The sequence below is a fragment of the Callorhinchus milii genome, unplaced genomic scaffold (assembly GCF_018977255.1).
Source record: "Callorhinchus milii isolate IMCB2004 unplaced genomic scaffold, IMCB_Cmil_1.0 Scaffold26, whole genome shotgun sequence".
Lineage (NCBI taxonomy): Eukaryota > Metazoa > Chordata > Chondrichthyes > Chimaeriformes > Callorhinchidae > Callorhinchus > Callorhinchus milii.
The window spans coordinates 861475-878763 of record NW_024704767.1 but is presented as its reverse complement, the minus strand read 5'-3'; the positions used below and the strand labels follow the sequence as shown (position 1 = coordinate 878763).

The following is a 17289-nucleotide window of genomic DNA, read 5'->3' as shown; positions in this document are numbered from 1 at the left end:
TTAGAAGCTAATTTTCCGCGGTTCCCACATTTCAGCTCGGATGCCCACCCGCTTCGAGACATCTATCCGAAATTTAAGGCGCTAAATAAATGTACATTGTATTGTGTTAATGAACAGGTTGCCATTAAGTCCCGAGGCAGAAATGATTTGTACGTATGTTAAGCATAAGAACATCGCTAGATGAAAGAAGGCCGAGGTCCATCCAGTTCACCTTCCACCATCCTGACTCTCTGTATATTTCTTCTGAACCAGACCAAAGAGAACACTGGTTTGCTGGAGCGTTTGACCCACCTGTCTACGATTCACTCTGCCGAGGCAGGTAGATTTACCAAACTCGAGGAAGAATTTGGGAAAACGATGGCGCAAAAGAAAGCAATTGAGGAACAAGCAAAGAAATCCAGGGAGAAAACCGAGCAGGTGATTTCAAGCGTCTTAACAATTGTTTGTGTGTCTTAACGTATCGAATCAGGATTATCGCTTCGAGTTTCAGTGCACTCTGAATGGGAATGGAATGCAATAATACCAATGTGTCTGATAAGAGTATTAATTCCTTTGTCGTTCACGCAGGAAGCTTTGCAGCTTAAAAAACAAACAGTGGTGTTGCAAGAGCAAAGCCGGAACCTGGAGCAGAAACTTGTGGAACAGACGAAAGACACGAAAGGTGTGTTAGTTACCTGTGCTGGGCAGTGATTTCATATCGAATCAATTGCATGAATGCGTTATTTCGCTTTGAAACAAATCGTCACTTCGTAGAGTTGAGGGTTTCACTTGTAGAAACACTTTTAAGTTATTTCTCCGTAAGAATCCAATCCATCCGATCTCATCCCCCAGAACATGCACCCTCCTCTCTTTCCCCCCCACCACACACACAGCATCAAGTTGCTTTTTAAATGAGTCCCAGCATCCTTGTCTCAACTACCTTATTCTGGCAATAACGTGTCTCTAGGGAGGTTTAATTGTGGTTCAGCACATATCGGACTGTACAATACAAATGTAATTTATTGTGGTCGTTATTGGGCATGTGCACTTCTATTCACAATGTGGCCTGCAACGAGGCTTCTGTGTCACTGTTGTCTGTGGTGATGATGTCCCATATTTACTTGGTTTTGTTAATCAGCTGAAATGGGAAGGAAAAGCCAAGCTTCTCGTTCTCGGCTGATCCAGTTGTGTGTAAGTTACAACGAGGCAATATCTCCTCATTATCCAACATGGTTGTCAGCATACAGTCATTTTATTCTCCTTTACTAAGCTGGCGTTTCAATGCATGCACAGAGCTGGAAGGAGTTTTCCTACTTTGTGCGTTCCCACTTACTGTGAGAATGGGTAAAACACTGAAGCCAGTGGCGAGATGTTAGGGTGACAGTTTCGTTGTTAATTATCGCTCCGTGCCCTCGTCCCACGCTTAGGCTTGATGTATTTGTGCTCACAGAGAAAATCAAAGAACTTGCAGAACAGCACCTCGGGGATATAGAAAGAGAAGAGCGGCAAAAAAGGTACGTCATAAATAGTGAGGCACGTACACTGATTCGCTGGTGAGATGTCTGCTGTTTTACTGGACAATATTTGGGTTTTAGTCACTGCAGAAAAGGTAATTGATGGAGTGGATTTAGGTCCTGGACAGTTAACCTAATGAAGTGCTTGTGCTGCAGGTAGGTAGCAAATTCACTGCTGAAATTGCAGCAATTTGCTGCAAAATACGGTATATGTGGTACAAATCGAGCATCTGTATCAGAATCCACTCTCCACCACATGTCGGTGGATTGGGGAACCTCTATGAGCCGTGGCCTCCTGAAATGGAGCTGATTGATGCAGACTTGAATAGCTCTGGAACGGCCTGTGCAGTAAACTCTTTATTCTAAAGTAACCTGGACAGGCTTTGTACCTATGGACGTGTTGGGGCGAGAGAACTGTTGGGATCCGCTTGAGAGTCTCCGCACTGACTTTCCTATCCGGTCGTTTTCAGAAAACTGGAGAATCAGATTCAGATTCAGCAGGAAGACTACGAGAAGCGGATCAAGGTGCTGGCTGACGAAATAGCACGTCTGCACGACGAGAGGGCGAAGCTACAGGAGCAGATCCAGGACGAGTACCTCGAAAATGACACCTTACGGAAGGAGATGGCACAGCTGGCCAACGAAATGCTGGTGAGAACAAAGGAGCGCCGCAGAGCAAAACGCACCGAAGGTTTTGCTAAATAATAGCAAAAGTAATAATAATGTGGTCACTCAACCCACAGGGCTGTTTGTGGGACCCAGGTGTGCGCAATTGGCTGCCGCGTTTCGCCCACAAAACACACATCGACATGTTCATTCGCACTGTTAATGTCCTATCTCCTCCGATTGACCCTGACAGCTCATCTATTTCACCGACTCGGTGTGGTTAACAAGCACTGAACCTCTTTCCTTAGATCATTCCAAAACTTAAAGGAGAAATTACAACTCTGGAAACAAAAAAACAAGATCTGGAAGTGAATCTGCAACAACAAAGACGGGAAATGAGAGGTAACATGCGTTTAAGTACTCGTGAAATTCTGTTCAACAGAGATGTGCGGTGACTGTGAGGCTCTGAGCTGTGACCTCTTCTGTACGTGTGAAAGTTTTCAATTTTTCCTCCTTAACGTATTTAACGATAATTATTATTCTTGCATTTGAGATGCCGCCTTATCATGTGGTCAAAACATCTCAAAGCACTTCACAGGAAAGGCCTTTAAAGGTCAGCAGTTCACTCAATAAAAATCTGGAGTTTGAGCTCGTCAAACACTTTAACCCTTATTCTGCGACCCACCTTTCACGCACAAAGGTTTAAGCGTTCGGACACGGAAGGTTCTGATCAAGCCTTCGATTTCTCAAGGCGCATTTTTTATGGTTCGTAAATCGTGTCTTTAACGGCAAAAATAACGTTCAATTCGACAGAGAAAGTGGAGGAGGTGACGAAACAGCTCCTTGGAGGCCTAGAAGGAGAAGAGTTGCGGAAGAGGTGAGACATCAGATTCAGCGTCTCTGTGTTTTTTTCGGTCACCCGGGTGTCTGACACGTGCGGAGACCCCATCACCGTGCTTAAGAGTCTTCAAGCCGAAGTGAGAATTCCATGCATTATCCGGACGTACACATGGAAACTCCAGAGACAGATTGTTGGAATGGAACGCGCACTCTTATCACGCATCCCGCTTACTTAATTCCGGAGAGTATTAGGCGCAGGTTGGCAAGAGCCAAGGCTTGGGGACCCCCGGAGTGTGCGTTGGGGCAACTGCTGGAGTAACACCAGCTAAAGCATCTCTGTACACGAGTGGTCTGCGCAGGAGTGCAAGTACATGAAAGGTCTCGCTTCAGTTTCATTGTACGAGCTTCACTTTGTCTCGCATTGGTGCAGCAGGCTCATAGTAAGTGTTAATAAAGTGTTAGTTAGAGAGACAGGAATGTGAAAATCTCTTATTGTGAATACAACTATGTCCAGTAAGTACACAAGAGTTTTTTTTTTAAAAGATGGAAATGTTTTATTGTTTGCCAGTCAAATCCCAAATGATGCGAATTGACTATTTTCATTAAAAGGCTGACTTCTGATGATATGGAGCAACTAAATGAAGACGGGGAGCTCTGGTTGGCATACGAAGGATTGAAAGGCGCTACCAGGTTATAAACTTTGAAATTAACTTTAAGTACTCATTGGATTACACCATGCAATGGTAAAGACACTGTTGTAAAATTCTTTGCATGGGCATAATTTACAAGATTGCAATACACCTCGCAAATACTCACATAATAGATATACCTGGTACTTTAATGTCATCTGCTCAAAGAATATATAAATTATACAGTCTAACTTCTGATACCCTTATTCCTTAATACCATTTGCTGAAATAATAATAATAAAAATGATAATCCTTGCATGCGCTATAGTGCCTTATCACGTGATTGAGGCATCTCAAAGGGCTTCGAAGAATATATCGTAAAATGACCTATTTTGTGGGCAAAATATATACTTTGTACGGTAATAAATATATTTATATTTTAAAAATCTGTTTACAGTTGAAAGCTCACATTATTAGTCAGTTTCCAATGCAGCACAGGAACACGCTAGAGCAATAGGGCTAAGGAGTATTTATATACATTTCTGCTATACATTAAAAAATACCATCTCCGGTTTACACAGTAGTTTGAATAGTTTAGGTAACCATTGTCAATTAATTTTTTGGTCGCTTTGTACTTTGTGCAACAGTTCCAGTTTCGCCCACAAAATATACAGTCAATTCACTTCACAGTATATTCTGTGAAGCGCTTTGAGATGTCTCGAAGACATGATAAGGCGCCATGTCAAATGCAAGGATTATTATTATTAAGTGTACGTTCCTGTGGCGTGCAGGGTCCTGGAAGGTCACATTCAGTCTCAGAAAGAGAGCTACGAGAAAGAGATTGAGGACCAGAGCTTTAGAATCGGACACCTCGGTGAGGAGATCACTCGTCTGCAGCAGTTGTTCCAAGAGGAGAATAACACCAACAAGAACGTACGGCAGGAGCTGAATCGCCTGGCAAACGAAAACATGGTACAGTATAGCAACCCAAAAATATTACATTACTGGCCTCTGTAGAGTAGCATATATTTCCTTCCCTCTTGTCTGGTCAGAACCTGGTATCTCTGGTGCAGATCAAAAAAATTAACTGAGGCAAAATAGTAAATAACATTTATCCGTAACAGAACAGGATTTGATCGTTCAGGTTGGTAGGACATGGAATGCTCTGCCTAGGACAGTGGTTGAGCCAAGACCCCATAGTAGCTTTTAAGAGGGAAACAGCTAAATATCTAAAAAACGGGAAATGGAAAAGGTTGTGCGGGAAAAGGGACTAAATGGATGGGTCTTTCAGCGAGCGAGCCAGCCAGCGCAATAGGCTGAATGGCTCCCATCTGTGCTGTAAAATTCCACATTTCTATGCTCTGTACTTTTTTTGTATCACATCACGCATCATTTATTGCTTAGAGCAAGACTGTTTGAGTGTGTTTCTTACCAGCTTGCAATTTCTTTGTGATCGACTGGGAGTCGGACTGTTTCTGGAGCTCTTTCCCCTTAATTGCGTCTCGTGGGGAGTTTGCCGTCCGCTCACAGTGGAAAGGGACGGGTGTGCTCTGGTAAGAAAAGTCTGTTCTGACGTTCTGAGCAAAGCATTTTTTTTGTTTTAGGTTTTGATCGGAGCACTGCACTGTGATTCACAGACAGCCTTCGGCTTATCGTTGAATAAACTCGGAAAGTTTGTGCTTTGAGGCATTGCAATCGTTGTCCCACAGCTATCCCTATCCCATAGCTGAGTTCAAATATCAGTCAAAGCCTGGAGTGAGACTCTGCCCTCCACTATTTTCTCCCCCCACACCCAGAGTGAGCGAGCGAGCGAGGCCCCATGTCCTATATGTCTTAATGAGTGTTTGCTTCGCTGCAGTAAACCACTTTTGTGTGTGCATTTAGGTTATTCCAGAGCTCAAACTGCAAATCTTAGAAGTGCAGAAACAAAAGCAAGAGGTTGAGAAGCATTTACTTGGACAGGTTGTGGATATAAAAGGTGACTATGTGTATGCTACTTAGCATCTGTCTAAAGCATTAGATATAATGAAGTGCGCGGCATTATATCAATCTACGCATTTCAATAAGACTCCATTGCATTTGCAGAGTGTCTTAATTCTCATCTTTCTATGAGTCCCTTCATTGTAAAGATTGGCAATATTGAGAAAATTGAGTCTTTTTTTTTATTAAAACTAAAATTCTTTGACGTCTCCTTTCAAAACCTAGCCTATACTCTCTGGACCTTTTCCTAACTAACCCTTGTCGTGCATTCAGTAACTTAACGGCATCTTTGCCCGCCAAAGATAGTTTGGCATCTTACCCGAAAGAAAGTCTGTACACTGACAAACTAAATTGCAATTCACAGAAAAAATGGAAGAAGTTACTGATCAATTGCAAGGCAACCTTGAAGAAGAAGGATCACAAAGAAGGTGTGGAAGCTCTGATATCAGTGCGCCTACCACAGCGGGCTGTCCTTGGTCCATTCTATGCCCGTGTTATAATGAGGCAGTCAGTGCAGGAGGTTTGTTGACAGCTGCGCAAAGCAGGGAACTACAGTTGCTTGAGATGAGCTGAAGATGTCAGGAAACTGAAACAAATGTAGAAACTTAGTGGAGATGTACAGCGAGGGTACTAGCGTCTGAAAGAGAAAGATAGTGCATTTAATGTCTTGCGTGCGTTTTTTTTGTTGTTTCCTGGCAAAGGGGCCAACCGTAAAAAAATTAACTTGTTTTTCGCTTTCGAGGGCTACCCGACCTCTGCTCTGCGTCCACACTTTTCCGTTCTGCCCACCTATGTTGCTGTTTGTCGTAACGATAACACTATCTTTACATCTTCCCCTCGTTTTCTCTGTGAACCGTGTGTTGTGGTGTGGTGTGGTCTGTTAAACCTCGCTCGTCTGGCAACTATCTTATCTAAAGAACTGACTCGACAGGGCTGAAAATCAGAAGCTTATTATGTACGCAGTGTCTTTTGGATAACTGTGCAGCAACGGTTAAAATCATTACAGCAGTTTTTTTGTAGCTTTTCTTTGCAAATGCAATTTTGCTTAAATGTCTTCGATGCGGGTAGTTTCAATGGGAAGTTTCCAACAGTTTCAAAAGAATTGATAATCAGTAAACCTCTCGAAAAGGATCCTTTTATCAGATTAGAAATTGTCGAGTGTTTTTTTTTCAAAAAAAACACTACATTGACTCATTACTAAAGTGTCGAAAGCCGTTCGAATTTTAATTTCTTTTTAAACAACGTGTAGATTGTTAGAGACCCAGAGAGATAACACTGAAAAAGAAAAGATGGAATTGCTTTCTAAAATCAGACAACTTCAAACTGAAAATTGCCAACTAGCAAACCGGACAAATAACATTGCCAGAATACAACAAGAAGCATCTCATTTAGCCATTGAAAACTCGGTGAGTTGTTTAGTATGCTGCTGTTCATAAAATATCCCCCCCAAAAAAACAATTTCCTTAAAATCTTTCTTTTCGAAGCTTGATCTTAGCAAAAAGAATTGAACCTGAAACGTACTGTTCGTTGGGTTTGCTTTTCGAATGCCGGTGTCTGAATCTGGACCCTAGTCTTCCTGACATTCAAGTTCAACTCTTAAAATTAGACGCATCCAAACCTTTATGAGCCCTAATAAATAGGGCATTGGACCTGCAACCAGGAAGAGGCAAATTCTGAGTATTAATCCCAAAATTGACTGATATCTGAATGTATAAGGTCCGTATTGGGGGCAGATATATATATAATGCTTCCCAACTGGTCTACTTGGTGAAACTCTTCTAAGTGGCAAAGTATCTTTAACTTGGAACAAAGAGAAGGTTGGAAAAGTTGGAGGCTGTTCCTCTCTGATTCCATGAACTACCCTTTCATTGATTGATTCTGTAGAATCTGTGCTCTGGACCCTCTCACTCATCGATTGACTGATGGGGGGGCCGGGGAAGAGTGACAGCAGAATTAACAACATTGAGCACCATACTTGCTTAAACTAAAAGAAGAAATGGGGAAGGCAGGCCAAGGTCTGCACCCAAAAGGAGGGGAGGGAGTGAGGGAATGGGTGGGTGAGAGGCGTGTGTGTTGCATTGTGTATAATGGAACACAAATAAAATTGTCGCTATGAACATCATTTCCTTTTAAAGTTGATATTTTGGTTCGCTTCGTATTAAACTGTCGCAACAAGTTTGTTCAAACAAACAAATTTGGCTAAATCGGATAGGCGAGGGCTTTGTTTGTGATGGTATTACAAATCGTGTTTTGGTTTGTTTCATCGAAACAACGTCGGAAGATTGTGACGTTAAATGAACGTCACAATCTTCCGACGCTGTTGATTCAGAGTCAGTTTATTGTCGTCAGAAAATTCATTCTTTCTTTGTTCTCCTTGGAGGATCTTGAGGAACTGCTGGACCAGAAGGACAGGCAAATCCGAAAGTTACAAGACCAGATCAGATCGTTGACCAAGACAATCGAGAAAGGTACGTAAGTTGGCACTTTTGCACGTGGTTCACTTTGGTGTGGCTGAGTGACCGTAACACAGCTGGCTGGACACGTGAACCTCGGAGGGCTGGGTGGGGGAGAGGGGGGAGAGGGGTGGGTGCGTGAAAAAATACCAAAAGCGCGGTCAAAGAGATAAGTCTTGAGGAGCTGATTTAAGCTGACGAGGAACGCTCTACTTCATAAATAAAGGCAATATTTATTTCTCCAATTGTAATAGAAATGGCGTAATTAACTTGCCCCCCAAAATTGTACAGTTTAAGAATATTAGGGTAGGCTTTTTATGATTGCGTTTAGTGCGCATTTAACTTCTGTCCTCATCATTTTTTTAACAGCAAATGGGAATTTGAATCAAGCCGTCCCTAAGGACTACCTCGGGATGCTGGAGTGTAAAGCTGAAGATGAGGAGAAGCTCGTCAAACATCTAATTTTGGGTAAAATTGTCTTTTTGTAATCTCCAGATCATCTGCTCAGTAGACATTTTATTTGTCTTGAGTATGTGTGAGTGAGAGAATTTGCGAGAGTGTGTGTGTGCGCGCGCGTGTGTGAGTGTGTGTGCGTGCATAAGAGTGTGTGTGTGTGTGTGAGAGTGTGCGCGATTAAAAAGAAAACATTGTTCATAAACATACAATTGAAAATGAATGGAACTTCATTGCAAATTCTATCAGAGCCTTTCATGTATATTCTCCATAGCAAACTTCAAATGCCTATATGATTTTGTCTGTACATTAAAAGCGCTCTCTTAACTACAGATTACTAGACTTCAAGATGCCCGTTAAAAAGATCACAGCTCAGTTACCCAATTTCTACAGCTTCAAACTATTCTAAGTTGTGCTTCGTAAACGGAAAAACTAATTTAGCTTGAAATATCTTCTCTTTCTTTAAATAGTGAATGTTTATGGTGCTGTGTGCGTGTGGGGGAATGTAATATCCATGTTGCACTGGAGTATTTATCTGTGATGCTGAATGTGACTACGTTCATTTCATTTAGACCTGAAACCACAAAGTGTGGTGGTCAATATGCTTCCAGGACTTCCAGCGCACATCCTGTTCATGTGTGTGCGACATGCCGACCGCATTAATGATGCAGACAGTCTGAAATCCCTGATGAACTCCGTGATGAATGGCATTAAAGAGGTTACAAAGGTATGAAATCGCTTTGAGCTGTTTTAGTAAAACAACAAAAAAAAAGTAAGTAATTTAAAAAAGTAAATTTGGCCACTTCAATCCACGACTGCTTGTCGGACGCTGCTGTGCGCAATTGGCTGCCGCGTTTTGCCCACAAAATATGGAGTCAATTCACTTTACAGTCTATTCTGTGAAGTGCTTTGAGACGTCGAGAAAACGTGAACAGTGCTATATCAAATGCAAGGATTATTGTTATATTATTATTATAAGATATCTTTTGTGAAGCGTTTTGAGACGTCTCAACGTGATAAGGCGCTATATCAAATGTAAGGATTATTATTATTACTATTTATATTCATACAACACTTACTTTTTTTTATCTGGTTTAAAAATAAATCTAATCCTTGCTTGTGTTACAGATACACAATGAGGATTTTGAATTCCTGTCATTCTGGCTTTCCAATAGTTGCCATTTCCTTAATTCCTTGAAGCAATACAGCGGGGAGGAGGTAAGAGCAGTTCTCCGTACACAGCGTGGGTGCTAGCCCAACTCTGTGAGGAAGTTCTTTGTTTCATAAATTGTCACCAAACCCCCCAAAAAATGGTGTTCAATGTATTGCTGTAGGTGTAAGACGCAGTGGTGCTTAATTTACAAACGTTGAGTTTTGAGAGTCGTGACTTTTCAACTGTAAATACCTAAATGGGCAATTTTCCAAACACAGTGGTAGGAATTAGGTAATTATTGTCCACAAGATTCACAAGTTTCAGGTTAACTGGATTTTAAGTTTTTTTAAAAACGAAATGAATTGCTGTTTCGCAATTGGCTGCCGCATTTCACCCACAAAATATACAGTCGATTCACTTTACAGCATATTCTGTCAAAGGTTAGGATTATTATTATTATGATGAAGAAGGCCCTTTGGCCTATATCATCTGATTTTTCCAGAATACCTGCCCTATCATAGCCTATCTACAGCATCTAGTGGCTTCTTAAACAAATCCTGTTTCTTCTATTAATTGGTAAATTTCTTATAATTGATTTGCTTTTAATGAAGGAGTTCATGAAGCACAACAATGACCAGCAGAATATGCAATGCCTAGAGAACTTTGATTTGTCAGAGTACAGGCAGATTATGAGTGATTTGTCCATTTGCATCTATCAACAATTGATCGAAGTCATGGAGAAGGAACTTCAGCCAATGATAGGTAAAAGTGATTTACGTTGACACCACACTTGTCCATTTCTGAACATCAGATGTGATGGTTGTACTCCCAGGAAGTCTGGAGCACGTCAAATTATTACACACTGATATTGAAGATACAAGGCATGTTGGGGGTGGGGGAGGAGGAATGGGAAGGGAGAAGGAGTAGATGGTTCCCAAACCTGAGGGGTCTAGATGTATTTGAAAGGGAGGTCTTTCTTTCATCAATCCAAGGTGCTGCCGAAATAAGGTCAGATTGTAAGCTTGGAGCAGTTGTATTTTGTACAGCCTGAATGTGTGCTGCGAGAGAGGGATAACAAGTGAAAAGAGAACTGATTTTTACAAGAAAACTGGTGCACACAAGAGTGTACCTGGTGCACATGTGCGTGCAAAGATGAACTGGCATGTGCACGTACAAGGGAACTACTGGATTTTTATACGGGTAGTTTCGCTGGTGAACACAGTGCTAGTTCAGTGCTGAAATTATTCAGTGCTGAACCATTTTTCTTCTGCTTTAGTGCCCGGGATGTTGGTACACGAAAGTCTCCAGGGCATGTCCTCCATGAAGCCGACTGGTCTTCGTAAACGATCCTCAAGCTTTTTAGAAGAAATGGATGTGTACACCATCTCCTCCATTTTGCAACAGCTGAGCTATTACTTTACCACCATGTGCCAGCACGGCATGGACATGGAGCTGGTCAAACAGGTGGTTAAACAATTATTCTTCCTGATCGGAGCTGTTACCATCAACAACCTCTTCCTGCGAAAGGACATGTGCTCCTGTAGAAAGGGGATGCAAATAAGGTAAGCTCACACAAACATTGGAGGTATTTGTGTTGGAAGATTAGATCTGTGAAGTTTTAAACGGCTGATGTTCCAGAGCAGTGCTGGGGTGAGCACTGTGTTGTGAGAGCTGCTGCTTCTCGGATGTTCGAGACGTTAAACCGAGGTCCCACCTGTCCGTTCAGGATAATGTTAAAGATCCCAGGACACTATTTGAGAAAAGAAGAGTTTGTCCTGGCCAACAATCCCCCGGATAATTCGGCTGCTCACTTCGTGAACGTTTCTGGGACATTGCTGCGCGCAAGTTGGCTGCCGAGTTCGCCTGCAATCACACAGTCGCTACACTTTGCGTTCACTCTTGTGAAGCACTTTGAGACGTTCAACATTGTGATAAGGTGCTTGTTATAATCGAACTCAGGATTTTACATTTTAAATGATACCTGTGACTAAAGTGATGGTGTTAATGTAGGCTTTACGTACGCTGCTAAAGCGTATGGGATTATCCACAACGAATTGTACAGTTTAACATAATTGGAGCCACAGTATGCGTGTTTTACTCTGCTCTGGATGTTTTAACACAAAAGTATTTTTTTTCCAACTCTGGAGAGTTTTCATTAATGGTGTCTTTGTGCTTGGTTCAGATGTAATATCAGTTACCTGGAAGAGTGGCTGAAGGATAAGAATATGCAGAGTAGCAATGCAAAGGAAACCTTGGAGCCGCTCTCTCAGGCTGCCTGGTTACTTCAGGTCAATAAGACAACGGACGATGATGTTAAAGAAATATGTGAAAAATGTTCATTCCTCTCGGCTGTACAGGTCAGATCTAATTTCCGTTATTCCTTATAGTCCTATTTTGCCACTGTGCAATTGGCTGCCGCATTTCACCCACAAAATACAGTCAATCCACTTTACGGTGCATTCTTTGAAGCTCTTTGAGACGTCTCAACGACATGATGAGGCCCTATATAAAAATGCAAGGATTATTCTTATTATCGCACTGTTGTTTCGGCACAACAGTAAAACATGTTTGTGAATATCAGTGTGGTACCTTCATTGCATTGACCTATTTTCAGAGGCAAAACTGCAAGGACTAAAATAACCAGATGGAAGCAATTATTTATCAAGAGAAAAGAGGGAAACCATTGTTTCTCATCTTAACCCTTAGACACGCGGGAAAGTCTCGTCAACTGGTTCTGTGACATGTTCAACGCGCACACAGTGACGTTGAACCTTCCTGGTGTATAGTAGTAAAATGACTGACACCTCAGAATCATTTTTTTTTAACTGTAATATTAATCCTACCACAATTCAGTACTTCCACAGTTATTTCCACAACTAACTTCAGATACATATTTACTTCCTTTGATTCTCCCTCAGAAAAGCCTCTCTGGCCTGTTCTCATCCATTAAGCAGTACATATATTTCTCACGATGGAGTTTTATTTCACTATATTTTAGCTGATTGAATTCACCAAATGAACCCGTTTAGCAGTTTCTTTCACATTTGAACAGTCAGTATCTCTTCAAGAAGGAATACGAAGGTCTTTCTTACCCGAGACGTGTTTTTTTTTCTCTCTCTGGGTGTTTCTTTCATTTCAACCAGATTATCAAGATCTTGAACTCTTACACACCGATCGATGATTTTGAGAAACGTTTGGCTCCATCGTTTGTACGCAAAGTTCAGGTGAGCAAAGGAGGTCAACGTTACGATAATCCGTACCAGCAGAGGGAGCTTTGTATTCATTCAGAATATATCTGTTCTGTGGATTCTCGGTTAGCCTGCTTGCCTCGCAAGCGAGAGGACCCGGGTTCGATTCCCGGGTGGGGGGGAGAAACTTTAGGAAACGAAGAAAGAAATATTGCAAAACTACTCACTCGGAAACGAATTGTCCTTGCTTTTGTTTTCAGTCACAGCTGCAGACTCGTGAAGGTAACCAAGCATTAATAGTGGACATCAAGTATCATTTTCAAGTGACTTTTCCATTCAGTCCGTCTCCGCAGGCACTGGAAACGATTCAAATTCCTAACAGCTTCAAGCTAAGTTTCCTCACCAGGATCTAAGGCATTCTTGAATGAAGACGAGAGTTATTTTGGAAATTGGCGGCTTAAGACTTAATTTGTTGTTGTTAAGACTGTGATGAGTGGTCTGGACTGTACAGAAACGGGCAAATTGCGCTGAACAGGATTTCTTATTACTCTTTTAACTGAGCGTCAAACAAATCTGAATTTGATTACATGACATGTTCTATTGTCTGTGACAGTAGAAATGTGTAAATAATGCAATGTGTTTGTTTGTTATATAAGGAATTGAAAAACAACCATTTGGGGTTGGCTGTCATTTACTACTTTTACAGTATTTAATTCTTTGAAATATTCCGTCAACATTTTGAAGCAGTTATAGAGTTTACTTGGAGAAGAAGACTTAAAACTTAGCTTAATGGCAGAATGGTGCTTTAACATAGAGATGGCAAAACATTGTGCTGCCGGCAAAACTGTAGGTTGAGGTTGAAAAAAATGTTTTGGGCTTTAAAAGTACTTAAATGGATCGTTTTTTTAAAAAAGTTTACAGAACTTAATGTTAGTTATCTGTATTAGTGCACACAATGAAAAAAAATCACATTTAGAACCAAACCCAATTAATGTCTATATTTATCGCTAATTTGTTTCCCTTTGTACAAAGCATATTTTACCTTTTCGTTGTTTACAAAAGCAAAATAAATATATATATATTACAACTAACTATGCCTTTCTTTTCTGCCTTGTTGTAAAATGACAGGGGTTTTAATAAATAATAAATAATAATAATAATCCTTACATTTGGTAGAGTATCTTTCAAGCCAGGAGGGTGTCCCAAAGCGCATCATGGGATATACTGTGAAGAGTAAGTGATTGTGTGTGTTTTGTGGGCGAACACTTAAAAGTTTAAGAAGGAAAACAGAACATAACAGGCTGGTGAGCTTCGCTGAGGACATGTTGCTTCCTGGAGGATGTCTCGAGCTCACGGAAACAGAAGCTCCTTGTGCTGCATTCCCAATGATTCAAAACATCATTCTGCAGTTACAGGAATAGTGTCTGTGGCGTTCTCTGCGCGACTTTAATCAAATTGCTGTATAATGTACTAATGGGAAAAAGCTGGTGCAAGCTGAGCAGCTGGACTCCTCCCCTGAGGTGAAATGTCTTTGCTTTACCATCTGTCGTTTGCCTAAGTTGATAATCAAACTGGCTCTGCAGCCGTAGTATTCTAGGGCACTGCTAATGACGGCACAGCCAGCCTGGCTTATCGGCAGGACTTAGAAGGGCAGACTAGTCACTGGGAAATCATCCCCCCCCCCTCGTTGCAAATCTTGCGTGTGACGATGGTGCGTGCTGCACAACCAATGTGACCAGAGAACAAGAACGTGGCTCACGCAAACATTTGTTTTATTCCGAAGAGGAAGTCATTATTCATTGACTGCTGTTCCAAGAATGGTGCTTAATGAGGCATTCATTCGATTCCCATGGTACCTCTTCAACCAGACATTGTTGGGCACTTTGGTATCATCTGTTCTAACCGTCTGACACGTGTATAATATTTAGCAACAAGCTTATTTTGAATTTTTTTCTTTGGACTATTAAAGGCTCTGGCCCTTCCGATGAGTGAGCCTCACAGTATTGAGCACACACACACACGTTTGAGTTTGCTTGTATGTTTGACTCAAAATCTATCTGGGTGAGTAACATCCAACTATGAGGAATGCATATGGTAGCCTCTGTTGTATTGGTAAGGCCTAATACCGAGAAATTACTGCAATGAAATACTTTTAATTTAGCTAATCCACGTACAACACTTGGTCTACTCAATCCACGACTGTTTGTGGGACACTGCTGTGCGCAATTGGCTGCTGCGTTTCACCCCCAAAATATACAGTTTGTTCACTTTACACTATATTCTGTGAAACTTTTTGAGAACGTCTCAACGATGTGATGATGATAATAATAATAATAATCCTTGCATTTGATTTAGTGCCTTATCACGTCTTCGATAAGGCGCTATATCAATGATTATTATTGCGCAATATGCATTTGACTTCGCTGTGTTAAATGTCTCAGCAACTGCAGAGTACTTTGTAGTATTGGATAAGCCTAAGCGCTGGGTTTTGCAGACGAAATGGTTTTTTTTTGTTGATCATTTGGAGAACAGCACTTCACTTTCCTCCTTAAAACGGGGTCATTGCAATGGGGTGAAATGTTTTAAGTTGTACTTTAATTGTATTCTTTTTAAAAGTAAAGAAAATTCAGATTTTCCCCAAAATGCAAAGCAAATCTTAAGGAATTACTGCGTCCAATGCAAGCAAAGGTATCACCAAAGATTTGTAGCTAAACTATAATCCTCATTATGAAGATTACCGAACAGTCCTTTCAGGCTGACCTGTTGGTTTATTGGAAAACCCAAACACATCAAAGTGTTCACAGTGCAGACTTCCAGCCTTATTTAAGAACCAGGTATGTCTAATTTGTTTTCAATTATTTGGTTTGGGATTTATTAATTATCAGACACCTATTTTCACACATTTATTTCAAAATACATTGTTAATTGTCTGCACTGGCATTCCCCCAAAAATTCTCTGATCTTTATTCAATATGTTCATGCACGACGGTATTAATTGTTAGTTGTGGTTGAGCTGTGAAAACTCACAGCGGAATATGGCGCGTTGATTTAATTGTGTTCAATGAAACAAAAATTGATTTGAAATCCAACTCGTCACGTTTGTTTGTTTGTCTGTCTGTGTGTCAGATCGACCTCGAAACTGACAAAAATTGACCACGAGAGAGAACGGCTTTGATCGCAAGTGTATTCTTGTCATATAGCGGTTATTTAGGTCTGTTGTTTTTGTTTGGGTTAAAGTGCAATGGAATGTATTAACAGAATTCTGCCGAGTGTGTGTTTACCCACGGGATCCGAAATAAGGCCACCTGCGTACATACATGTTGCGTACTGTACTTAATCCAGATTAGCAATGTGCAAACTGTGATTACTGCTTCTTTGCATAACCTCTCTGTTGTAGATCGGCTGTTTGTTTCCAGTCTAATTTTGCGCCGTTACATTTTGCTGGAGAGATGTGTGACCAAACGTTTGCTGCCAGCACCTTTGGCTCCTGTGAAAAATGCAAGGATATAGGACCCTTGCGGAATCTGTACATCAATTCAGACCAATTCAACTACTGCTCATTATGCGTGGAACTGGTGAGGAATTAATTGGTGGATCAATCAATTGGAAAGTGTTTGAGCGCGGCGATGAATGCATCCTTTAAAAACTGGATCGGGGGAATACTAGTGTGTTTAAAAAAAAATCTTCTTAATAATAATCCTTACATTTGATATATATCACCTTATCACGTGGTTGAGATGTCTCGAATTCCTTCACAGGATGCACTGTAAAATGGATTGACTGTTTATTTTGTGGGAGAAATCTCTGCAGAAAAGCAATAGAATTTCTTTGCAAAAAAAGCCCCAAAATTGACACTTATATCGCCCCACCACCCCAATCACTATGGTCATAAACATACACCACCTAACGGATCAAGTAAGACGAACGGAATTGTCTGTGTGTTAGTTCTGTCTCCCCCCCTCCCTCGCCCCATCACTTTAATTATTTTGAAATGGAAACTTATGGAAACTTCGGTACTGAGAGTGATAATAATTACTGGTCTTGGTTTAACACACTTTGCCCTGTTTCGCCTTGAATCTGTGATGTGATCAGTTCTGACACTATCTATCTAAATGCTTGAATAATTCAGAGACTCCTGGCGTTTTGGGTTCAGGTTTGGCCACACGGATCCATCCATCATGTAGTTCTAGTGCATGGAACATGCAGCAACATACATGATGGAGATGGCGCAAATCCATGGGTGGGTGGAGGTGGAAAGAGAGAACCAACACAGACAACTCCTTTTGTTTTACTTGACCCATTAGGTGGTGTATGTATATAACCACAGTGATGGGGAGGTGGGGGGGGGGGGGTATAAATCAGAGTAATTTTATTGTTAACTAAAAAAAAAATCCTATTTTTTTAAATCAGGGGATTTTAGTTTCTCTTCTTTGTTGCATTCTGTCTACTTGTGCCTTAATGAAATCTCATGCCACATCCCAATGGGAGTGTGCG

At 41.1% G+C, this 17289-nt stretch overlaps 1 protein-coding gene across 1 annotated transcript in view; it reads left to right on the top strand.

The window, feature by feature from the left end:
• The window catches only part of myo5c (myosin VC), a 32733-nt gene extending 18772 nt beyond the window's left edge, over window positions 1-13961 (top strand). The window contains exons 22-41 of the mRNA XM_007906139.2: window positions 253-417; window positions 568-661; window positions 1430-1493; window positions 1964-2144; window positions 2408-2501; window positions 2913-2976; window positions 3549-3629; window positions 4360-4540; window positions 5453-5546; window positions 5913-5976; window positions 6798-6954; window positions 7929-8016; window positions 8371-8469; window positions 9027-9181; window positions 9583-9672; window positions 10219-10369; window positions 10884-11169; window positions 11790-11964; window positions 12751-12831; window positions 13056-13961. Coding sequence (XP_007904330.1) covers window positions 253-417; window positions 568-661; window positions 1430-1493; window positions 1964-2144; window positions 2408-2501; window positions 2913-2976; window positions 3549-3629; window positions 4360-4540; window positions 5453-5546; window positions 5913-5976; window positions 6798-6954; window positions 7929-8016; window positions 8371-8469; window positions 9027-9181; window positions 9583-9672; window positions 10219-10369; window positions 10884-11169; window positions 11790-11964; window positions 12751-12831; window positions 13056-13208 — 2517 coding nt within the window. The 3' untranslated portion in view covers window positions 13209-13961. The remainder of the gene's footprint in view (window positions 1-252; window positions 418-567; window positions 662-1429; window positions 1494-1963; window positions 2145-2407; window positions 2502-2912; window positions 2977-3548; window positions 3630-4359; window positions 4541-5452; window positions 5547-5912; window positions 5977-6797; window positions 6955-7928; window positions 8017-8370; window positions 8470-9026; window positions 9182-9582; window positions 9673-10218; window positions 10370-10883; window positions 11170-11789; window positions 11965-12750; window positions 12832-13055) is intronic.
• The last annotated feature ends 3328 nt before the right edge of the window (window positions 13962-17289 follow it).